The 22,023-nt window shown below is 33.4% G+C and overlaps 1 protein-coding gene across 9 annotated transcripts in view; it reads left to right on the top strand.

Moving 5' to 3' along the window:
* The window catches only part of OXR1 (oxidation resistance 1), a 367,305-nt gene extending 346,997 nt beyond the window's left edge, over window positions 1-20,308 (top strand). For 6 of the 9 annotated variants that reach the window (XM_047089007.1, XM_047089014.1, XM_047089008.1 and 3 more), the window contains 6 exons: window positions 8,689-8,769; window positions 10,582-10,707; window positions 11,456-11,608; window positions 13,852-13,947; window positions 15,890-15,963; window positions 17,860-20,308. In XM_047089007.1, the coding sequence (XP_046944963.1) occupies window positions 8,689-8,769; window positions 10,582-10,707; window positions 11,456-11,608; window positions 13,852-13,947; window positions 15,890-15,963; window positions 17,860-17,995 (666 nt within the window). In that variant the 3' untranslated portion in view covers window positions 17,996-20,308. The remainder of the gene's footprint in view (window positions 1-8,688; window positions 8,770-10,581; window positions 10,708-11,455; window positions 11,609-13,851; window positions 13,948-15,889; window positions 15,964-17,859) is intronic. The other 3 variants (XM_047089009.1, XM_047089010.1, XM_047089016.1) reach the window with 1 other exon arrangement.
* Window positions 20,309-22,023: the final 1,715 nt, after the last annotated feature.

The following is a 22,023-nucleotide window of genomic DNA, read 5'->3' as shown; positions in this document are numbered from 1 at the left end:
CCTTATAGGAAGTTAATGTGTGGTTTTGTCAGATATGAGAGCATGCTTCTCACTGGTCTTCAGTTCTGCCCTTGCATCTAGTTTATATATTATTTAACCTTCACAATAACCTTGCAGAATCAGCATTACTCCCCATTTTAAAGATGAGGAAACAGGTATGAAGTGGTCACTGAACTAAACTGTCATAGAACACAGAAACAGCTTGACTCTGTCGCATTCCTTATCTCACCAGGATGTATTTGAATGTAAACCAGAACAATTTTCTAAATGCTCATTTATGTAGTATCATATTTCACCTTACAGTAACTCTGCATGTTAACCAGATGTAGGTTATTTTCATTTTACAAATGAGTTAATTTCAGGCTCAGAAACATAACTAATAACTAATAGGTAAATGTGCTCTAAGATACATGGAATGAAGTTAAACCTTTGCCATTTAGTTTCAGTGAGAACCATATTGATCAAGCATGCTTACTGTCTTTATTTTTTTTAAGGCTGTTTTAGAGTTTATTTTGACAAACAACCTATGCTTTGATTTCTAACCATTTATTTGAAGCTATATATTTGATGTAACCATATGCTGTATCCTGCCTTTTTGTGTCTGTCAATAAATTATTATTTGCCTGAATGTTATAAGCCTATTTTTAATAAGAATTTAGGCTTAATCAGATTGAAGTCACAAATCATTAAATATAGCAACATGGTTTTATGTCTATCAATACTTCATTAATTTAATCATTTTTTTTTCTATTTAAGACCTTATATATGACAAGACAGATTTTTTTTGTACTTATGCTTTCATGTATGAAAACACAGGAGAAAAATCCTATAATAAATTATTTACATCTCTGCAAGAATTAGTTCATACCTAGAATTTTAAAAAGAGCTACTTTAAATGTAAAAATCTTCCAGTGACCTTAACTCAAGATAATAATCATGTTTATGAGAAAAATAGTTACCATACTCTGTACTTCTAATAACACTGTATTATTCTAAACACTTAACATCATTTATTTTATTTCATCTTCATTGTGAATATTGCTACTCTCATCTCCATTTAAGAAATAGAGGCATATAGCAGTCATACTACAACCAGTAAGGATTAGAGCTATGGTTTGAGTCAAGGCATTCTGGCTCTAACCTGTGCCCTTAAATTCTTAGCTGTATTGTCTCTCAAAATCTTCACAACATAATCAGGGAATGGGAATTAACGTTTATTTTGTACATTTAGTGTCTCTATTTTATATATGCCTTACATATACTATCATTTATTCCTCCTGAAGTGCTTAAACTATTATTTCTGTTTAAAAGACTAGAAATGGAGCGATTAAATGCAGTTGCTCAAGGTTACAAATCTAGTAAAAAGCAGAACCGAAATTAAAGCAGAGGTTTCAATCCAAATCCAGTGTTCTTTCTGTGCTATACTTTGTTGCTCACCTATAGTACGTTTTCACAAGAAATTTATTAATCGACCTAGTTCTAGTCAGCAACCTAATTAAAAGATATATGTGTGTATATTCAGTGTAGAATATTTTTGTTTATTTGACTTAGTAGTTGAAAAGGATATTTATTGCATATGCAAGTTATGAGGCATAATAATGAGTATCTGTGATCCCACTATCCAACTTAAGAACCAGAGCATTACCAATGCAGTTATATCAGCCTATGTGTCTTTTTTTCATCTCATCTCATGTCTCCCCCAGATTGGTAACCATTTCTCTGAATTTTGTGCTTATCCTTCTCTTGCTTTTTTTTAATTCATAGATTTTATTTTTGGAACAATTTTAGGTTTACAGAATAATTGAATGGAAAGACAGTTCCCATATGCCCCTCCGTCCCCCAGCACACACACAGTTCTCTTATTATTCACATCTTGTATTCACATCTGGTATGGCATATTTGTTAGTCTGTGAACTAATATACGTTGTTATCACCCAAAGTCCACAGTTCACCTTAAGGTCTATTCTTTGTGTTGTACATTCTGTGGAATGACATATGCCATTATAGGATGATACAGTATAGTTTTACTGCCCTAAAAGTTCCCTAAACTGCCTCTCTTTTTCCTTCTTTACCAGAATACTTAGTAACCACTGATCTTTTTCCTGTTTCTGTCGTTTTGCCTTTTCTAGAGTATCATATAGTTGCCATCACACAGTATATAGACTTTTCAGAATGGCTTTTCAGTTAGTAAGATAATGTAAGGTTCCTCACTACCTTCTCATGGCTTGATAGCTCATTTATTTTTAGTGCTGACTTAATATCCCATTATCTAGATGTACTAGTTTGTTTTCATCCTTTTACCTATTGAAAGACATCTTAGTTACTTCCAGGTTTTGACACTAGTGATAAAAAGCTGTTTTATTTGCAGATTTTGTGTGAACGTAAGTTTTCAACTCATTTGGACAAATACCCTGAAGTATGATTGCTGGATTGTATGATAAGTGTATGTTTTGTTTTGTAACAGTGTACCAGACTGTTTTCCAAAGTGACAGTACCTTTTTTCACTGTACCAACAGTGAATGACAATTCCTGTTGCTCCACATACTCACCAGCATCTGATGTCAGTGGTTTGAATTTTAGCCATTCTAAATAGGTATGTAGTGATATCCCATTATTTTAATTTATATTCCCCTTATGACACATGCTATTGAGCATCTTTTCATATTCTTATTTGCCATCAGTATATCTTCTTTAGTGAGGTGTCTGTTCAGATGTTTAGGTCATGAGTTGGGAAATATTTCATCTGCCTCTATTTTCTGGAAGAAATTGTAGATAATTAGTGTAATCTCTTCCTTAAATATTTGATGGAATTTATCAGTGAATCCATCTGGATTCACTCCAAATGCTCCGGAGCTAGAGATCATAGCTACTTTGAGTTTCTTCTTAAGTACAGAGTCAGCTACCATAGTGTATGTATTGTTGCTTTGCAAAAATCAATATAATAATAATGGCACAAATGGAACTCTGTCCAGTTTATCCTTTTTAAAATTCTTATGTCTTTCCTAGCTTTCAACAAGTTTACATAGCTTTTCATAGAGTTATCTTGATGTTTCCTGGTAACTAATTCATTTTAATTAGCTAGGACTGGGCCTCATACTTTCTGTTTTGGAGGGTTAGTAATATTAATTCAGTTTCTTGAAGAAATAAATATAGGCCTGCTTCATTGATCTGTTTTTTCTTTTGTAAGTTTTGGTGGTTGGTATCTTTCAAGGATTTGGTCCATTTCATCTAGGTTATCAAATTTGTGGGTATTGAGTCCATTTATAATATTCCTTTATTATCCTTCTAATTAATGTCCATGGGATCAATAGTGGTGGCCCCTCTACATTTCTGATATATTTTTTCTCTCACTTATTTTAGTTAGCTTAGCTAGAGGTTTATCGATTTTTATTGATCTTTTCAAAGAATTGCCTTTTTGATTCATTGATTTTTCTCTCTTGATTTTCTGTTTTTAATTTCATTGATTTCTGCTCTAATTTTTCACTATTTATTCTACTTCAGATTTAATTTGCTCTTTTTCTAGTTTCCTAAGATAGAAGCTGATTGTTGATTTTAGATCTGTCCTTTCCTTATATATACATTCTATGCTATAAAATTTCCTCTAAATTCCTGCCTTTATTACATCCCAAAATGTTGATACTTTTTGGAATTTTTTTTCTATCTACTTCAAACATCTCAAATTTCTCCCAGGACTTTTGTGACTATGCATTAATGTGTGGTTTAAAAGTATTTGTGGATTTTCCCACTCTTTCTCTGTTACACATGTCTAGTTTAATTCTTTGGTGGTCTGAGAGCATACTTTTTATGATTTCTGTTTGTTAACATATGTTTTATGGACCAGAATGTGGTCTGTCTTAATGAATGCTCCATGTGAGTTTGAGAAGAAGGTGTTTTGTTTTGTTGTTGTTGGATGAGTAGTCTGTATATGTCTGTATATGTCAGTTAGATCCAGTTAATTGAGGGCTTTTTTCAGTTCAACTATGTTCTTACTGATTTTCTGCCAGCTGGATTTGTAAATTACTGATTAGAGGAGTTTTGAAGTCTCCCAACTGCCAATAATGGATTTATATATTTCAAGATAATGTGATGAGTATTCTTTTCCCCTGATATACCATGGAGAAAATAAGATTATTCCCTTTTATATGACATTCACTTCTTATATTTATTGTGCCAAAACGCTAAAACAGCATACACACAGTGTAATTGAATGGTTTTGAGTAGTTAACAGGTTTCTTTTTGATTAAAAGAACAGTGAATATATCTGCCTTCTTCCAAAAAATCTAGTAGGAGTCACTTGCAAATATACGTAAGAGGAAGTAACTTTAAATATAGATGATTTATTCAAATCAAAACTTTAATAATATGTTCTATTTTCAATTCATTCTGTATTACATCTTTTTTTCCTCTTCTGTTTTTTGGCTTTCTAATTTATGATTCTCTATTTGCATCTTTTATACCTTATTTATTATAGTCCCATAAAATGTTACTTTGAGAGCAGTGGTTTAAGGCAAAAAGGAGCAAAGTTTTAACATAATCTAGGTCTTACTTTGTAATAAAGACTTTGTTGTATATGTGTAGAACAGAAGGTTATATGATATCAAGAACGCTGTTGTATGCCCTTTTTGTTAGCTACTGTAACCTAAACTTACAGTTCCTCTTTGTTAAACATATTTTTGGGTACCAAAGTAAGTCTAAATGGCATTGATTAGGTAATATATTTGTTTCTACTCTATCTCCCTTCACCAAAGAATGAAAGTAGGGAATAAAAACAGCACATTCACAGTTATCTACCAGGTTTTGTTAGCTTGCCGGGCAGTTAGAGGAAGGGAGGTTTTGGTTTGTTTGTGGAGTAATCTCATGGGGAAGTCCTGGAACATCCTGGAAGGAGGACTGTTAGACCATAATATTGACCTTTTTGTCTAGGAGAAGAACTTGTGGCACTGACAGCATCTGTACCTTTTCTCTAGCTGTAGCGTTTGTTCTGTACTGGTTGTTGTTAGTTCCTCTGTAATAGAGATGGACAGACTTAATCCTGTCTTTGCATTTGTATTCTGTGAAAATAAATGCTTAGAGAAACACTTTCTCTATGTGAGAGTCCTTTGTCAGACTGAAAAGACTGGAGAGTAGCACTTGTGCAGAGAGCAGGTCAGACTACTGAGTTTCCATAGAGGGGGTTTTAGCAGTATGTGCAAACCACTGTACTCAAGAAATGACTTTCTAGTGAGACAGTGAATACACTTTTCATTGAGATCTTGGTTTCTTCAACTCTGCACCCTTAATAATTGGGTGTATGTAGGACATTTTGTAGAAATGTGTCCATTTTCTACTTAGGTTTAATCTTTTGGGTAAATAAATTCTGTACGTGGAGTATGGTTTACCAAGGGGATAAAAATTAATTTAAGACTAATTGCAGTTCCATCATATATACTAGGAATCTGTATCTCTACATTCATGTATTTTGAGATGATGTATATTTCTGTGCTTACTTGATTTCAAACCTTTTTTCTTTATTAATTCACAGACTCTTTTGACAGTTTTATGTATCTTCATTCATCACGGCATGAGGAAATATTTAGAATTAAGGAAGTGATTAGTTTATAAGTCCCAAAATATTTTTTGCAAAAGAAGTGTGAACCAGAAAAGGTAGATTTGTGACATTAAAGAAACTATAACTTTACCACATGTTACAAGCTTATACTTAGAATGGCAGTCATGCTTCCCTCACTGATACCCTAACTCAGTGACATTGATACAGTTAGACTATAAGTGATTCCTTTTGTGAGCATAATTTAATTTTCTTTCCATTGAAGAAATGTATTTGACATACTAAAAGAAGGTGCTTTAAGAAATAAGTGTAAAATTAGTGTTAACTAGAAGAGTAGAAGGAATGCAGAGGAGTAGGTATGTCCTATAACTTGAAAACTCCTGGCGCAGAGACTTGATTAGATTGAATGCTGTGGGGGGAAAAAGAAGAATATAATTCGCCATTAAATATTTTGTAGAGATGCCTTTTTACTGGCCACATAAAAGCAAGGCAGTGATTTCTTTTTTTTTTTTTAGAACCTAGTTTGTTTTCATCTTTATTGAAAAATTTTTTGTTCTTAATTGAAAGGTCTTTATTTTTTTTTTTTAATATTTTTAATGTTTGTTTATTTTTGAGAGTGAAACAGAGCGGGAGGGAGAGCATGTGGGGATTGGGGCAGAGAGAGAGAGGGAGACAGAATTTGAAGCAGGCTCCAGGCTCTGAGCTGTCAACACAAAGTCCGATGCAGCGCTCAAACCCACAAACCATGAGATCATTACCTGAGCCAAAGTTGGACACAACCAACTGAGCCACACAGGCACCCTGAAAGGTCTTTAATATATCTAATACTGAAATTTAAGATTAAGTTCAGAGTAGTCAGAGTATATAAGATAGTTGAGCTTTCAAAACTGAAATAATTTACTATCAAAAATAAAAACCAAAAATAAGTAAGGAAGAGCACCTGGATGGTTCAGTTGGTTAAGCATCAGACTCCTGGGTCTGACTCATGTCATGATCTCACATTTTTTGAGATCCAGCCCAGAGTCAGGCTCTTTGCTGACAGTATGGAGCCTGCTTGGGATTCTCTCTCTCCCTCTCAGCCCCTTCCCTGCTTGTTTCCTCTCTCCCTCTCTCAGAATAAACTTCCAGTAAGTAAGTAAATACATACATACATACATAAAGAGACTCTTCAGATATTATTCTTTAGTCCTTAGGATGCTTGGTGAAAAATGATTAAGTAAAAGTAATATTAATAATAATAGCTATCATTTACTATGTGCTGGGCACTGTACTCAATCCTTTACTATGTTTTTTAATGTTCTTAAATTTCCTTGAGGTTGCATTACATCAGTACACCAACTTGTAGGGAAAATCACATATTTACAATATTGAGTATTCTAGACACAGACATAGTATATCCCTCCATTAATTTAAGCCTTTTAAAAGTTCTGTCCATTTTTTTTTAACTAAACCATAAGCTTTATTCAAATTTCACCAGATGTTCACTTAATATCCCCTTTCTATTCCAGGATCCCATACTGCATTTATTTTTTTTTTCATTTTTCATTTTAATTTTTTCCTTCTTATTTTAATTTAAATTTTAGTTAACATATAGTGCAGTGTCGTTTTCAGGAGTAGAATTCAGTGACTCATCTCTTACATACAACACCTAGTGCTCATTGTGACAAGTGCCGTCCTTAGTACCCATGTAACCCAACTTTCACCCACCTCCCTCCATCAACCAATAGTTTGTTCTCTATCTACTCGGTCCTTTATATATGCATTTTATTTTATCTTTTTATTTCATAAAAAAGACTTATTTTGTATGTGGTCTTATTATTTCCATGTTTTATGGAAAAATAGATAAAGAAGTGCCGGAACCCAGATCCATCTGATCCTCCAGGGCTGGAGATCATAACCATTTGGGGTTTCTTATGGCACACATTGTTGCTTTATAAAAGTCAATACAGTGCCAAAACAGAAGTCCAGCTTATTTTCCTTTTTACTATTTTCATCTCTTTCATGGCTTTCCACAGGTTTACATAACTCTTCAGAGTTACCTTGATGTGTACTGGTGGCTAATTTATTTTGGTTGGCTAGCATAAGAGCTTTTTAAGACCTAGGTTAGAAGTCTAAACTCTTTATGGGCCAGTGGCTAAACAGCATTGATCACAAGAGGAATCTGTCGTAGCTCAGGAGAGTTAGCCCATTTGTATGACACCACCAGAGTTCACTATATTATGGTTTCTGTTTTGGGAATTATGTAATGGTCTGAGAAAGCTGTATCTGTTGTGTTAACCGGAGAGAACTTGTCATTTTTGTGAACTTTTTGTAATAATGTTCATCTGTCATATATGGCTTTCTAATTCATTATTCAAGAGACTGGTCTAGGCAATTATAGAAGATAAAGAGATTTTCTTAGAAATTTAGAATGTAGGAATGTCATTAAGCTTTAGTCACAAATAGCTTCTGCAGTACCAACCATAAAGAAATAATATAGAGGAAAGACAAAAACTGAAAACAATCATGTGAAGGACAGAAGTAGACATGACTGGGAAGATACTGTTGATTAGGTACACTTTTGAAAATCTAATTTTTACTTTCTGGATCTTATTTTTCTTACTGCCTTAGGTTTTTAAACATACTTCATATCTTACTCTCACTCCCCTTTTTTCTGATACAGATCATATAGTATAAGTATGTTTCTTACTTTGCCTAGAAGAAATTCTTCCAGCATATCATTAGGATACATGTTTGAGCTAAACTGATTTGGAGGGGAAAGTTGAAGTTACTATTTTCTTTGTAAGATACCCACCATTATGATTTATGTTATCTTCGATGTTAGCAAAGCATGTTGTTTTCTGTAGTGTTTCCTTTATAAGCAACTATAATTCTATTTACTCAATCAAATTCTGTCTATATGAAGCAGTTCGTAAATCTTATATTGTGAAACAGTTGGACGTAGTGGTTTTAAACCCATTCATGTGTACTTCGCTGTAGTTTGATACAGAAATCTTCTGGATTTTCAGCATGGAGTGGGGAAAGAAACCCTGATTACAATTCTCTTTCTCCATGTAAATTTCTCCATTTTTTTTGTTTTGTTTTGTTTTGGCTATTTTTCTCAACTGTCAGTGGAATTATTGTCTTCCTGTCTCCATATTCAGGTAGTGTCAGTGGCTGAGTATCACCGCAGGATCGATGCTCTAAATACTGAAGAACTGCGCACACTCTGCAGACGTCTCCAGGTGCCCCATTCAGTAGTTTAAACCCCTCCAGAGATTGAACACTCCCTGTTTTTAGTGTCTTTCGTCAGGGCAAATCCCATTTTTAAAGGATTTGTTTTGACTGCAGCACTAAAATAACCCATCAGAAAATTCCTTTTGTATTAAAGAGTATAGTTGTGTCTTGAAGAGCTTTAGGATTATCTTTTCTGTCATCTTTTCACTTTAAAAACATTCAGAGGAATTTTCTGTCACTGTAGAACTGTTCTTACTACTGTGTGTTTCTTAGAGCAATGAGGAGTGTTCATTTAGTTTTAACATTGGAAGAATGTTTTGGGTTTGAGATTGAATCTTTACTAAACAGAATCTGAAAGATGAGGTACTATTGGAAAATTTAAAAACCTTTAGTGAATAGCAAGGCTTAAATATTTTCTCTTCCTCAAGTCTATTTCAGTTGTATCAACCCCACATCAAATATTTTAATGAGATAAATTGTTTTTCTTGAAGAACTGCTGGTTGGTATTAGAAATACTTTGGAATAGTATACTCTTGGCATCAGAACTAGATAAATTTTTAAAGTTCCATGAGTTAATCTTTGTGATTTTTTTTATAAACAAGAGAGTGATACAATTGAACTCATTTTTCAGTTTTGTGTATTATTGTGTGCTTTCTTCTTAACGAAATATACTTTCATGGCTGTGCTAGAACTACTGAGTTTTTTTCTTTTAATGCTTCTCATGCTGCTTTGGATTTTTTAAAACTTTTCACATCATCATTAAAATAAGGGTAAAACATGATGATGTGAAAGATTTAATATAATTTAACTTCTCATCAAAAAACAATACAGTGCTAGAACATGTATTGGTTGAAAATATACGCTATTTAGGTTTGGTAAGAAATCTAAAAGGAACAAAATAATTTAGCAAGATTTCATTCTTAATGGAATCACAGTCGCTGTGCATTGCTGCATTTTAGTTATCTGCTCCAAAAGAATTCTGTTTTCAATTTAAAATTTTCATCAGTAATAATTATGTTTTATATCTTTTATTTTCTAATGTTACTGTGTTTTATATATTAAAATTAATATGAAAAAGTGTCAACAGAATAAATTGTAGAGGAGTTTGCTTTGAGTTAATCAACATTTTTATCATTTTAAGAATATCAGATCTTGTCCGTCAAGCAAAAGCATATATTCTTTTGTAATGCATCAAATTCATCTAATTTTAAAATACGGTTATGAAAAAACTTGTAAATTTATTGTGCGGTAAAACTAGATTTAAAAAGCAGTGTTTAGAAAGTAAAAATAAGACAATTTTAAAAATAATGGTAACTTTGTCAATGAAGTGAATAAATCCATGCATTCACACATACTGATAAAAAGTTATATTTTTTCTTGTACTATTCTTTAAAATTTTGGCACCCAGAAAGTTTCCTTAATTACTTTTGACAAACTTTATGTTTACCATGGAAAAAAAAAGTCCCACTTATTTTAAGTAGCATAGATTAATAGCAAGCTAGCTTATTCACTTTTGCCCTTCAGTAGCAAAATTAAAGTGTGCATGTGACTTTTCATTTTACACAGAAATATGGGTGTTAATCATTATCTATCCATCATAGGGTAGATGAGAAAATATCTGCTTATAGTTAAAAAAAATCCTTTTCTACATTGGGTATGCCATTGTTATTACATGGAGCATCCTTTGCCTTCTAAAATCCTAAATTAAAGTTTTAGCCCCCATTTTTAAGGTGCAAAGTTTTATTTTTCTCAAAAGGCAGAAATTTTTTAATGCATGTTGTAATTTTATATTAACATGCTGCTGCTGTTTACTTCTTTAGATTACTACAAGAGAAGACATAAGTTCAAAGCAGATTGCTCCAGTGAAAGCAGACCTGGAGTCTGAATCTTTTCGACCAAACCTAAGTGATCCCAGTGAACTCTTACTGCCAGATCAAATTGAAAAGGTATGACGTACCCACATATGTGCATTTCTGGTTATATACCTATAGAGTGAAGGAGCCTCTTTTCAGTTGTTTTCAAAACTAAAGAAGCAGGGTTATTGCTATTAGTCTTCCTTTCCCAGGAAGAAAATGTAAACAAAATATAGCAGCTAGTGTAATAGAAGATATTAGGAGCAGACATTAAAATAAACAGTAGCAATTTAGATGAGACACTGTAATAGCCAAAATTTAATTTCAGATTGTGCACTAGTTAATTGCTTTCTGTGATTATCTCCTATAATTGTTTGCAGCACCTATACAGGTTGGATACTCTTACTGTGTACATTTTATACGTGAAGACATGTAAGCATAAAGAGATTTAGTAACTTGTCCAGAGTCACACAGCTATAAAATGTTGAAGTTTGATTTCTATCTCCAATAGTCTGTCTCTAGAGCCCGTTATTTGAGAGGTTATTAATAATTAAGCTAATAGTCCATTTAGAACTTTTTTTTTTTTAATACAGAGGGCACAAACAATAAGTAATCCCTGTTTCTTGTCTCTCTTCTAATCCTTGTCCGTTCCTGGCGACAGTTAATATTTCATGCTGAGAAATACAGAGTTATACTTCAAGCATCTCTGAGTCTTTGAGAATATACTGTTTATTTTTGTAGCCTACTTTTTATGAAGTACCATGAAATTGCAGCCGACATTAGTATTCTGAACATTGACAATTAGTTAGCAAGTTAAATGTTAATGTTTTAATTTTCAAAGCTTACCAAGCATCTTCCACCAAGAACAATTGGCTATCCATGGACTCTTGTTTATGGCACCGGGAAGCATGGCACAAGCTTGAAGACCCTTTATCGAACAATGACAGGTTTAGACACCCCAGTGCTGATGGTGATTAAAGACAGTGATGGGCAGGTATGAAAAAGTCACTACGTAGACACCTTACCCTTTAAGAGATTATAATAATAGTAACTTTTAATATTTTTTTATAAAAATAACTTTTATTAGTACATTTTCTTGAGTTTAACTGATAATTATTGAATACTTCTAATATACAAGGCATTGCTGAGTGCTACAGAGGATAGATATGAGCACGAATAGTTAAAGGGATTATAGTCTGGTAGAAAAGAACATGTAAGTATACCAGTATCTCTTTGGACAAGTAAAATATGATGCCACGTGTAGTAAGAACCTAGAGAAAGCAAAAGGAGTGTGTAGAGTAAGGGTCGTTCATATCTATTTGGACAAGATAAGAATGAAGTTTGTGGAAAGGGTGAAAATTGACACAGTCTTCTTGAAGCATAGGTAAACTTTTGAAAATTGAAGATAATTGTGTGAGGATGATACCAAGAACAAGACCATAGATAAGCAAGAGAAATACTGGTTTGTTCCTGAAATAGCAAGGGGTCAATTACTAGGATTGGAGAACAATGAGAGGATGAAATAGCAATATTAATTTAAAAAACAAGGCACTACTACTGACCCCTTAATTGTGCTTTTATGCACACTTGATTAATCACTTGATATGCATTGTCTTGCTTAGTCATCAGAGCCCTAGGAGATTGATACTTTTATCATCACAGTTTTAAAGAAAAGTTAACTATGACTAAAAGAATTTCATCAACTTCCCCAAAGTTATACACCCAATGAAAGGTAATTGCAGCATGAAAATGAACTATTACTACCTGCCGTAGCATAGATGAGTATCACAAACATAATGAGTTAAGAATCAGACACTAAAGAGTAATGTTCTTATTATTCCATTTAAAGAAAGTTCATAAATGGACCAAACAAATCTGTGGTATTCAGGCTAGTAGCTTCCTTTGGGCAATGGGGGTGGTACCGCACAGGAGGCACAAACACACTTTGTGAAGTGCTTATGTTCTGTTTCTTGGTCTAAATGAAGAAGTTAAATGGGACTTTGCTTTGTGACAATTCCATGTTGAGCTGTGTGTTTATATAATGTACACCTTTCAATAAGAAAGTCTGTTTTAAAAATTAAGACTGTAGGGGCGCCTGGGTGGCTCAGTCAGTTGAGCATCCGACTTCAGCTCAGGTCATGATCTCACAGTTTGTGAGTTCAAACCCCACGTCAGGCTCTGTGCTGTCAGCTCAGATCCTGGAGCCTGCTTCGGATTCTGTGTGTTCTTCTCTCTCTGCCCCTCCCCCACTTATGCTCTGTCTCTCTCTGTCTCTTAAAAATAAATAAATGAAAAAAAACAAATTTTTTTAAAATTAAGACTGTAAAAGATTATCAGGGGAGACAGTGACTATAGAAATCACCTATAAATGGGTGCCTGGGTGGCTCAGTCGGTTAAGCATCCGACTCTTGATTTCGGCTTAGGTCACTATGTTGTGGTTTGTTAGATCAAGCCCCACGTCTGGCTCAGGGCTGACAGAGCAGATCCTGCTTGGGAATCTCTCTCCCTCTCTCTCCGCCCCTCCCCTGCTTGCACATGTGTACTACCTATCTCTCTCTCTCTCTCTCTCTCTCAAAATAAATATTTTTTTTTTAAAGAAATCATCCATAAAACTTTCTACCTTCCCATTTTATGATGTGGAAACTTAGACCCGGAGCACTGAAATTACTTGTCCAGGTTTCCTATTCACTCATTCTTTTTTTAGGTTATTTTACTATGTGTCTTGTACTGTGTAAGAGCAGCATAGCATTACAGGTCCAAGCAATTCAGACCCAGGGCCTTCCTTCATGGAATTTATGGCCTGATGAAGACAAAAATAGCATACCTTGTGAGTAGCAGAATGTTTACCTGTACTGAAGGGTTTTTGCTTTCCTAAGTGCTATATGTAATACCACTGAATTGTGTTATCCTTATTGTACATGCATCGTGCATGTAAGTTCTCCTGAAATATGATAATCACTTTTTAAGATTTTTTAATTGTTATTATAAGCATCTTTTTAAGATTTCAAAACTAGGAAAAATTTCCTATTGAGAAGCTGATATGCTTTGTACTTGGCAATAATGCAAATTTTGTAACAGCTGATCATGTTTCCCTTTTTAAGTAGAAATAGATAAAAACTATATTACATTTCTGGGTTTTTTTTTTTTGCATTTTACTTAAACATAAATAATGAAATCATGCTTAATGAAACAAATTTAATAATCGTGTCATTGAACATGCCTTTTTTTAATCCTTAGGTCTTTGGTGCATTAGCATCTGAGCCATTTAAAGTGAGTGATGGCTTTTATGGTACTGGAGAGACCTTTGTTTTTACATTCTGTCCAGAGTTTGAGGTAAGGACAATTATTCCAATATTCAGTGTATAAAAAGAACATGCACCTTGGAGTCGTACACACTTGCATTTGACTCTCATCTCTGCCTTTTACTAAATAAATATAACAGCACTTTTTGACCATTTGAGGTTCACCTTTCCTATGGATAGAATGGGGATCATAAAATGTAACAGGATGGTTTGAAAATTTAATGAGAGTCATACATACAACACTTGGCATAGTGCCCAACACACATCATAGTCTCAGTAAGGACTATGTATATACATCATTGTTACTATTCTGAATTTCCGTTGTGAAATTCTTAGAAACTTCTAAATGACTAAGTTTCATGGTGTATGTATTAAAAACTTAAAATATAATTTGATTTTAAATCAAAAGTGATTACATGACTTCTTTTTCATTATTATGGCTTGAGTAACTTAAATTGAATGCATTCCAATGCCAGTAAGGTCTAAAATGTAAAGATATACATGAATTTTAGTGAATATGTTGACTGCTTAAAACATTGCATACAATTGTAGTATCTAAGGTCATTAAATAAAGTTCATGTCAAACCTTTCCTAACAGATGAAATTATAATCTTGAAAAAGGTAACCAACACAGCTGATTAAAAAAAAAAAAAAGTGGTCTTTAGAAACATTTTTAATAATGAACAAAATAGAAAGGGTGTGATTAACCCATGCTTCCATTCCATCATACCAATCGATGCCTACAGCTACCTGGAAGCTTATAGTTGTTACAGATTTTTTTTAAGGTTCACTTATGCTTGTTCTCAAATCTTTTTATGCTGTTTCTACCTGATAATAATAATATAATTAATTAGATGTTATAGAACTATGAAAAAGTGAATGTTAAAGTGAAAACTGTAATAAATAGTTAGGAAAAACTTGATAAAGGTGACATACTAGAAATTGCTTTTGTGTTAAGTTTAGGTAAAAGTCACATGAAAGTTTATTAAAAAATATTTAAGAATATCGACATCTGGAAATTTTCCCCTCAGATTTCTTAAGTGTTTTTATGTTCTTACAGCTCTTAAAAAAAATTGAAACTAGAGAGGCAACTGGGAGGCTCAGTCTGTTAAGAGTCTGACTCTTGATTTTGACTTAGGTCATAATCTCATGGTTCATGGAATCGAGCCCCACGTCAGGCTCCACACTGAAAGCTTGGAGCCTGCTTGGGATTCTGTCTCTCCCCCTCTCTCTCTCTCTTCCCCTCCCTCACATGCTCTCTCTCAAAATAAATAAATAAAATTGAAACTAGAAATCATAAACATATGTAATGGGCTTATATAAGAGTGATGGTAGGCAAATCTGTATCCAAAGAAAAGACCTTGGCCTTGTATCATAGTATTATCAAATTAATGTACATTTGTTTTAATGTTTAAATAAAAGTTAATGGCATCTAAGGATGCTAGGATGACTCAGTCGGTTAAGTGTCCCAACGCTTGATTTTGACTTAGGTTGTGATCTCACAGTTCGATTCATGAGATTGAGCCTCAAGTCAGGCTCTGCACTGATAGCACAGAGCCTGCTTTGGATTCTTTCTCTTTGCTACTCCCCTGCCCATGCTTGCTTGCTGTCTCTCTCAAAATAAATTTTAAAACAGGTTAATGGCATCTTAATCAGTTTTTCTTAACTGATTTTTCTACTTCAGCTTTTTTCGATAACCATCCGATTCTTGATGGACACATAGAAAAGAGAAGTATGTGTAAAGAGATAATATGATTTGAGGAATTAGAAATGAAGATTATGTGCTTTTAAATTTAGTCCTATGAACACTGAAGCCCAAAGCACCAGGCCCTTCTGCCCAATTTTCTGTTCTTGTTATTATTTCTTCTTACTGTCAGTCTAGGCTTTGTTAATTATTTGGGGTTTAGGAGAACTAACTCTGTATAGTCACCATTTTCATCCACATATTTAAAGCTTTCTTTTTATTTATGTAGGTCTTTAAGTGGACAGGAGATAATATGTTTTTTATCAAAGGAGACATGGATTCACTAGCTTTTGGTGGTGGAGGGTAAGTCTTGTGAACATTTTACCGTGAGATTTTTAAAGAAACTTTATTCATTTATGTTATTTATCAAATCCATTATCTTTGGAACGTTTTGGCATTAGAGCATAGTCTGTATATTATGACTAAGAAAATATATTTACAAGAAGGTGCTTAAGTAGTATTTGAAGCTCTTGATAAAATATTTGTTTATTCAGTTTAAAATGCTGTTTAGTTGATTCCCTCCTTGGTATTTGAAAGTGAAATACCTTAGACTTTCTCAAATTAAAAAACGAAAACAAAAAAAACATGATGGTATGTTGTTTCTCCCAATGTATAAAAAAAGTTCCAAATGTTTTCTTCTACTCTGGAGACTATTTGGATTAATACGTCAGAGAATAGTAGAAATTTGTTCTCCTACAAAAGATTTGAGAAATTCCCCCAGATTTTCAGGATTTGTTTTCTTACTCGTTTTGTTTTTAACAGTATGAGTCAGTCAGTTATTTGATTTGATTCTTTTGCGTAGCAAGTACTGTGAGAACTTCTGTTTACTTATTCTGGGATCCCACCTTCATTCGGTCTTTACAGTGTTTTTGAAGGTAGCTTGCTCTTCTTCCAGGCCTAGACTTTTCGGATAGTGCTTAGTGGCAAACGCCAGCTCCTTCCTTTGGTATTTCTCTCTGTCCTTCAGGATCAAACATAAAGTATGCTAATTAATTCCCAAACATAAAGTACTATTTATTTGTTTTGCACAGCTGAGAATATATAATAATAATTTATTCAGGCTGCAGAATCTTGTTAGCCTGTAAGAATATTCATTATCCTGAGTGGTTCAAATAAATTCTCTTACAACTTCCCTATAGATAGGTATTTGGAAGACAGGATTTCAGTGATTAAAAAATAACCATGGTTATCATAGCCTTCTCTGAAGGACATAACCAGGTAACTAAAAACCATGTTATTTTTAGTTGTTGCATCAACGTATGTTTATATGTTCCAGTTGCACTTTTTTTTTTTTTTTTTTTGGTTGAGTGCAGGCAGTCATTCAGCCCCACCCCAAAGGGTAGTCTTAATGTGATTCAGTTAGCTCTCCAGGAAGGCCTTACAAGCAAAAGGCTGATATTTTAAAGCTGCTAAGGGTGCCTCCAATCTTTGAAAATAACATAATATCATTAGATTTTTGCTAGAACTTGATTTTGATTATTCCACATGATTACAACAAGCTAAACTAAACACTGAGTCATTTGGTAACAAATTAAGACAAGTTTACACTCTTTAGAGAAGGAGAGTACAGGCTCAGAAACCTGGAGCTACAGGGACTTGGTACACCAGAATTTCAAACAGGAGCCCCAAAGAAATCTAAATCATGACATGGTGGACTTAAATGCAGGCTTTGGAGTTAGACTGACCTGATTTAGATTCTGGTTTCAACATACATTACCCATGGGACCTTGAGCAAACTCAAGTCTAAAGTTCCCTCAGCTGTGAATTGGAGACTGAACTCTCAACATTAACCACACATTTTATGTTAGATGATAGGGAGTATTCATGTTAAATATTTAACTTATGTCAAATACATTAAAACTATATAGCAAAGAGAAACGCATAGTACCAGGCAAAGAAAGAGAGGCACGTGTCTTAAAAAGCTGATTCTATGTGAAGTTAATTTTAGAGGATTCATTTTATTACTTGATCTGTATAGTAAGTGATTTTATAATAGGATGTGAACAAAACAAAATTGCCTTGTACCAGTGTGGAAAGGAGTATGAAAGTGTTTTAAGAAATTAATGGTTTTAGAGTTGTTGAATATTGAAACGTCTCATTTAAATTATTATTTTACAACCTCTGCGGTAATTATTGTATAACTTAGGGCATAAGTATTAAGAGATTATTGTTAAAACTATTTTCTTTTATATATTGCAGGGGAGAATTTGCCCTTTGGCTTGATGGAGATCTTTACCATGGAAGAAGCCATTCTTGTAAAACATTTGGGAATCATACACTTTCTAAGAAGGAAGATTTCTTTATCCAAGACATTGAAATCTGGGCTTTTGAATAAATGTAATGCTGTCTTAGCAGGATATTGGCCCAAACCTGACATGGACAAGCATTGTTTGGAAAGTTCAAGAAGCAATACAACGTAACATGTCACTCGTGCTTTAAAATTAATTGTATCACCATTTATTACAGCTATAATTTTGGAATTTATTTTTAAAATCATGTTTCTGTCCCAGGGTTTTTCAGGTTTAGACCGTGATGTGGGTCCACACAGTATAACAGCTTGGGTTTTGTCAGAATTTTGGCAGCATTTTGATCATAGTGACCACCTCATCTACCATCCGTGTTATCTCAGTCTCCTAATAGGATGGTGCTTTTTTTTTGGACCTATTTTGGTTTATTGTTTTTAAAACTATGTTGATTGTTTTACTAGAGGAGTCTAATTGGAGCATTGAGAGAATGAAGATTAGATAATGCTGTGAGATATATCTGTGACATTGGCACAGGTGACTTTTGGACATGCTCAACTTAGTCATCCTTATGAAGGAAAAAAGAACACATGCCAAAATTACGCATATTCCATAAACCACTGAGTTCTAATTTTAATTCACACTACTACAGCATTCTCTTTATTAATTTTGCAGGTATTCTCAATTTCATTTTAATAAAAATGAAATTTGAGGAGAATTCTGGTTGTGATAGACCACAATGCACATGATCTGCAGGTTTGGGCATATGCTTTCATGATTGAATTATCTGATGAAAAGTTACAAAATACAAAGGAGAATGAGAACTTGATGATTCTACTGGATTTAATATATCAAGCAAGAAAATATACTATTTGCATATTTGTAGCTTAGCAGGGCATTATAAGTACAAAAACTATGAAACAGATGCATATTCCTTCAACATATTGTGTCAGATATACTGTTTTATAGTTCCATTGTTTTAGCCTTGTTGCACACCACCTCCCAAAATATAGGTTGTTGTTCAAATGGAAAAAAAAGTGTGTTTTTTTGAGTGGTATATGTTATTAACTACCATTAGCATTTGCTGTTATAAAAGGGCAATGATTATAGTAGACAATATTGTAACTCAGTAGACTTGTTGAATATGCAAATTTACTGTCAAGTGACCTCAAAAAAAAAAAAAAAGATAGAATATACTAGTAGTTCTTATCCTCTTTTGTAGGAAACCAATAATATGCCATTGTGGCGGTCATTCATCAGTTAATTTCAAAGCTTCATGTTATGCAAAAAAAAAAAAAAATCCTGCTGTTATACATGTGACAGTGACCTTGTGCTGAAATTTCAGCTATTCCAGATAAACCTTGTATATTATCTTGTAAATTAATGTTTAAAGGTAGTTTTGTTCTTATAGAAAGTGTCGATTGCCAGGTTGCTTATAGCACTTTAAATTATTCTAAAAAGGAAATTATAAGCCAAATATGTTGGCTTTAGTAGTTTTAGTTGTATAGGACTTGAATATATTTAGATCTTTTGAAAGTTTAGATAATTATCTAAAGAAAGCATAATACTAATGGGAAAGAAAATCTGATCTATTTAATATGCTGTCGCTGAATATGAATAGAAATGTGGGCATCATTTCCTTGTGTATGTAAAGCTCTCTCATAAGTTAGTAACAGTATATAGATTAAATGTTTACAATATAGAGAATTGTAAATAAATATATCGTTTTCTCCCTTGGTCTTCCACAGCAGTATTATTGTCTTTGTGGAGTTGACTAATCATTTAAAAAAAGAAAATCCTGTATTGGATTTCAATTATAATAAGGTCATAGTGGTGTATACCAAATAAAATTAAATACATAAATACAAATTCGAGTTTGGATTTATTGAATAATCAAGTTGCTTTCATATCTAAGGAATCTTTGATTAAACATACTGCTGTGGTTCATGTGTAAAACCTGCTTCTAGCAGTTTGGGGTGGTGGTAGTGACAGTGGTAATGGTAATAGTGATAGAAGGATGCATTTAGTAGAGAGAACAGCATAGTTTAAAAAATGAAGAAGTGAGAGGGCACTTGACGTGTGAAGAAGTGTAAGTCATTTGATATTTTTAAATTATGTTTTCTCTTTTGGTGGGGGGGAGTGCATAGCAAGGTAAGACTAATGCCATAAAGAGTTCTGTTGTGTGCAACTCCAAGAATTTAGATTTTGTTTTTTTATCTCATAGGAGCAACTAAGAAAATATGAGTGGAGGAATGACACCAATCAAGTTTACACTTTAGAAAGGTCTCTGAAAATTAGATTCGTAGAGAGAAAAACTAGAGACAAGGAGACCAATAAGCCTGTTACGAAGTCCAGAGAAAAAATGATGAGGCCTGAATAAGAATTATAGCAATGGCAATCAAGAAGGATGCATGGAAAAAAAAAAAAAAAAAAGGCGTGGATCTAGGAATTAGTGTTAACGTGATTTTGTCATTGTATGTCAGAAAGAGGTAAGGCTAGCTCTCAGGTATTTTACTTACAGCAACTGGGCATATCATCCATTGATAGGAGTGATGTACAAAGAAGAGAAAGAAGCAGCAGACAGGGAACTTAGATTGGTTGTGAGAAATCAGAGAGCTGATGGGGAGTGTTAACATTTGGTTCTCATAAAAAGATTTTAAAATCAACGACATACAGGTATGTTGAAGCCATAATGTATGAATAAAACACCCTTGGAGATTATAGACTGACTGGAGAGAATTCTTGAGATAAATTTTTGGGGCTATAGTAATATTAAGGGATAGGCAGAAGACAAGACTCAAAGCTTCCTTCCATCTCTAGAAGCTAGAAGAACAAGAAATTAAACCTAATGAAAATAGAAGGGAGGACAAACTAAAGATAGCAGAACTCAATAAAATTTAAACAAGTATATAAGACAAAATCTGAGAATAAGACTAATAAACCTCTAGCAAGATGAGAAAAAAGTACCATTGTTAAGAATTTAAAGCCTCTAGACTTCAAAGAGAGAGCATACTGTGGACAACTTTGTATCAGTAAACTTGACAGTGTAGATTAAAAACATTTTGGAAAACAGTTTGCTAAACCTGACCCAAGAAGAAACACAGGTTTTGTATTGCAGAAATTGAATCTGTTAATTAACAACAACAAAAAAAAAAAATCCACAAAAGAAAAACCATGCCCTATGCCCATATGGGTCCACTGGGTAATTCTTGTAAGTATTTAAGGGGGAAAAAAAGTGTCAGTATTAGATGAACTCTTCCCAAGGTATTGAGAAAAGAGAGACTTTCTGATACTGCCTTTTGAGACCAGTGTGACCTTGATACCAAAACTTTACAATCCTTACAAGAAAATAGTACTAAAACAGTCTCATTTGAACACATATAAAATCCTACATAAAATAACCACAGATCAAAATCAGCCATATATAAAAGAATAATATAACCAAATCAAGTTTATTCCAGGAAAGCAAGAGCAGTTAACATTTTAAAACACCAATTTACCACATTTATAGAAAAAAAAGTCTCATGACCATCTCCATAGAAACGAAGCTTTTGATTAATTTCAGTGCCAGTCTATGATTAAAACTTGGTGAACTAGGAAAGAGGGGCTCTTCCTTAATCTGATAAGATTATTTTTGGAAAATGTACAGGAAGCATGATCTGTAATGGTGATTTTTTAAAAGTTTCCTCCCAGAGATAGGAAACCTGACAATGATAACTGCTATCACCGCTTGTATTCAACATTGTTCTGGAAGTTTCAACCAGTGAAAAAGCAACAAAGAGAAGAGGCATGAGGATTGGGAAGGAAGAACTTTAAATGTCATTTGTGTATGACATCATTGTGGGCATGGAAAATTCCAAAAAGATCAAACCATTTGAATTCATTAGTTGATTTAAGCAAGGTTACTAAGTTCAATATAAAAACTTTTCATTTTTCATATACAACCAACAATTAGAAAATGAAACTTAAAATATTACCATTTGTAATACCATTGAAAATATTGGATATGTAACAACAGAAGATAAGTTGGAAGGCTATGCCATATTCATGATAGGAAGACAATATTGAAAGATGTCAGTTCTACAAAATCAATCTATATTGGCCCTGAAATTCTCAGCCA

Source organism: Lynx rufus, unplaced genomic scaffold, assembly GCF_022079265.1.
Source record: "Lynx rufus isolate CCGP_SWC_20201006 ecotype Redwood Valley unplaced genomic scaffold, mLynRuf1.p SCAF_26, whole genome shotgun sequence".
NCBI classification, from domain to species: Eukaryota; Metazoa; Chordata; class Mammalia; order Carnivora; family Felidae; genus Lynx; species Lynx rufus.
This window is presented reverse-complemented; position numbering and strand designations above follow the sequence as displayed.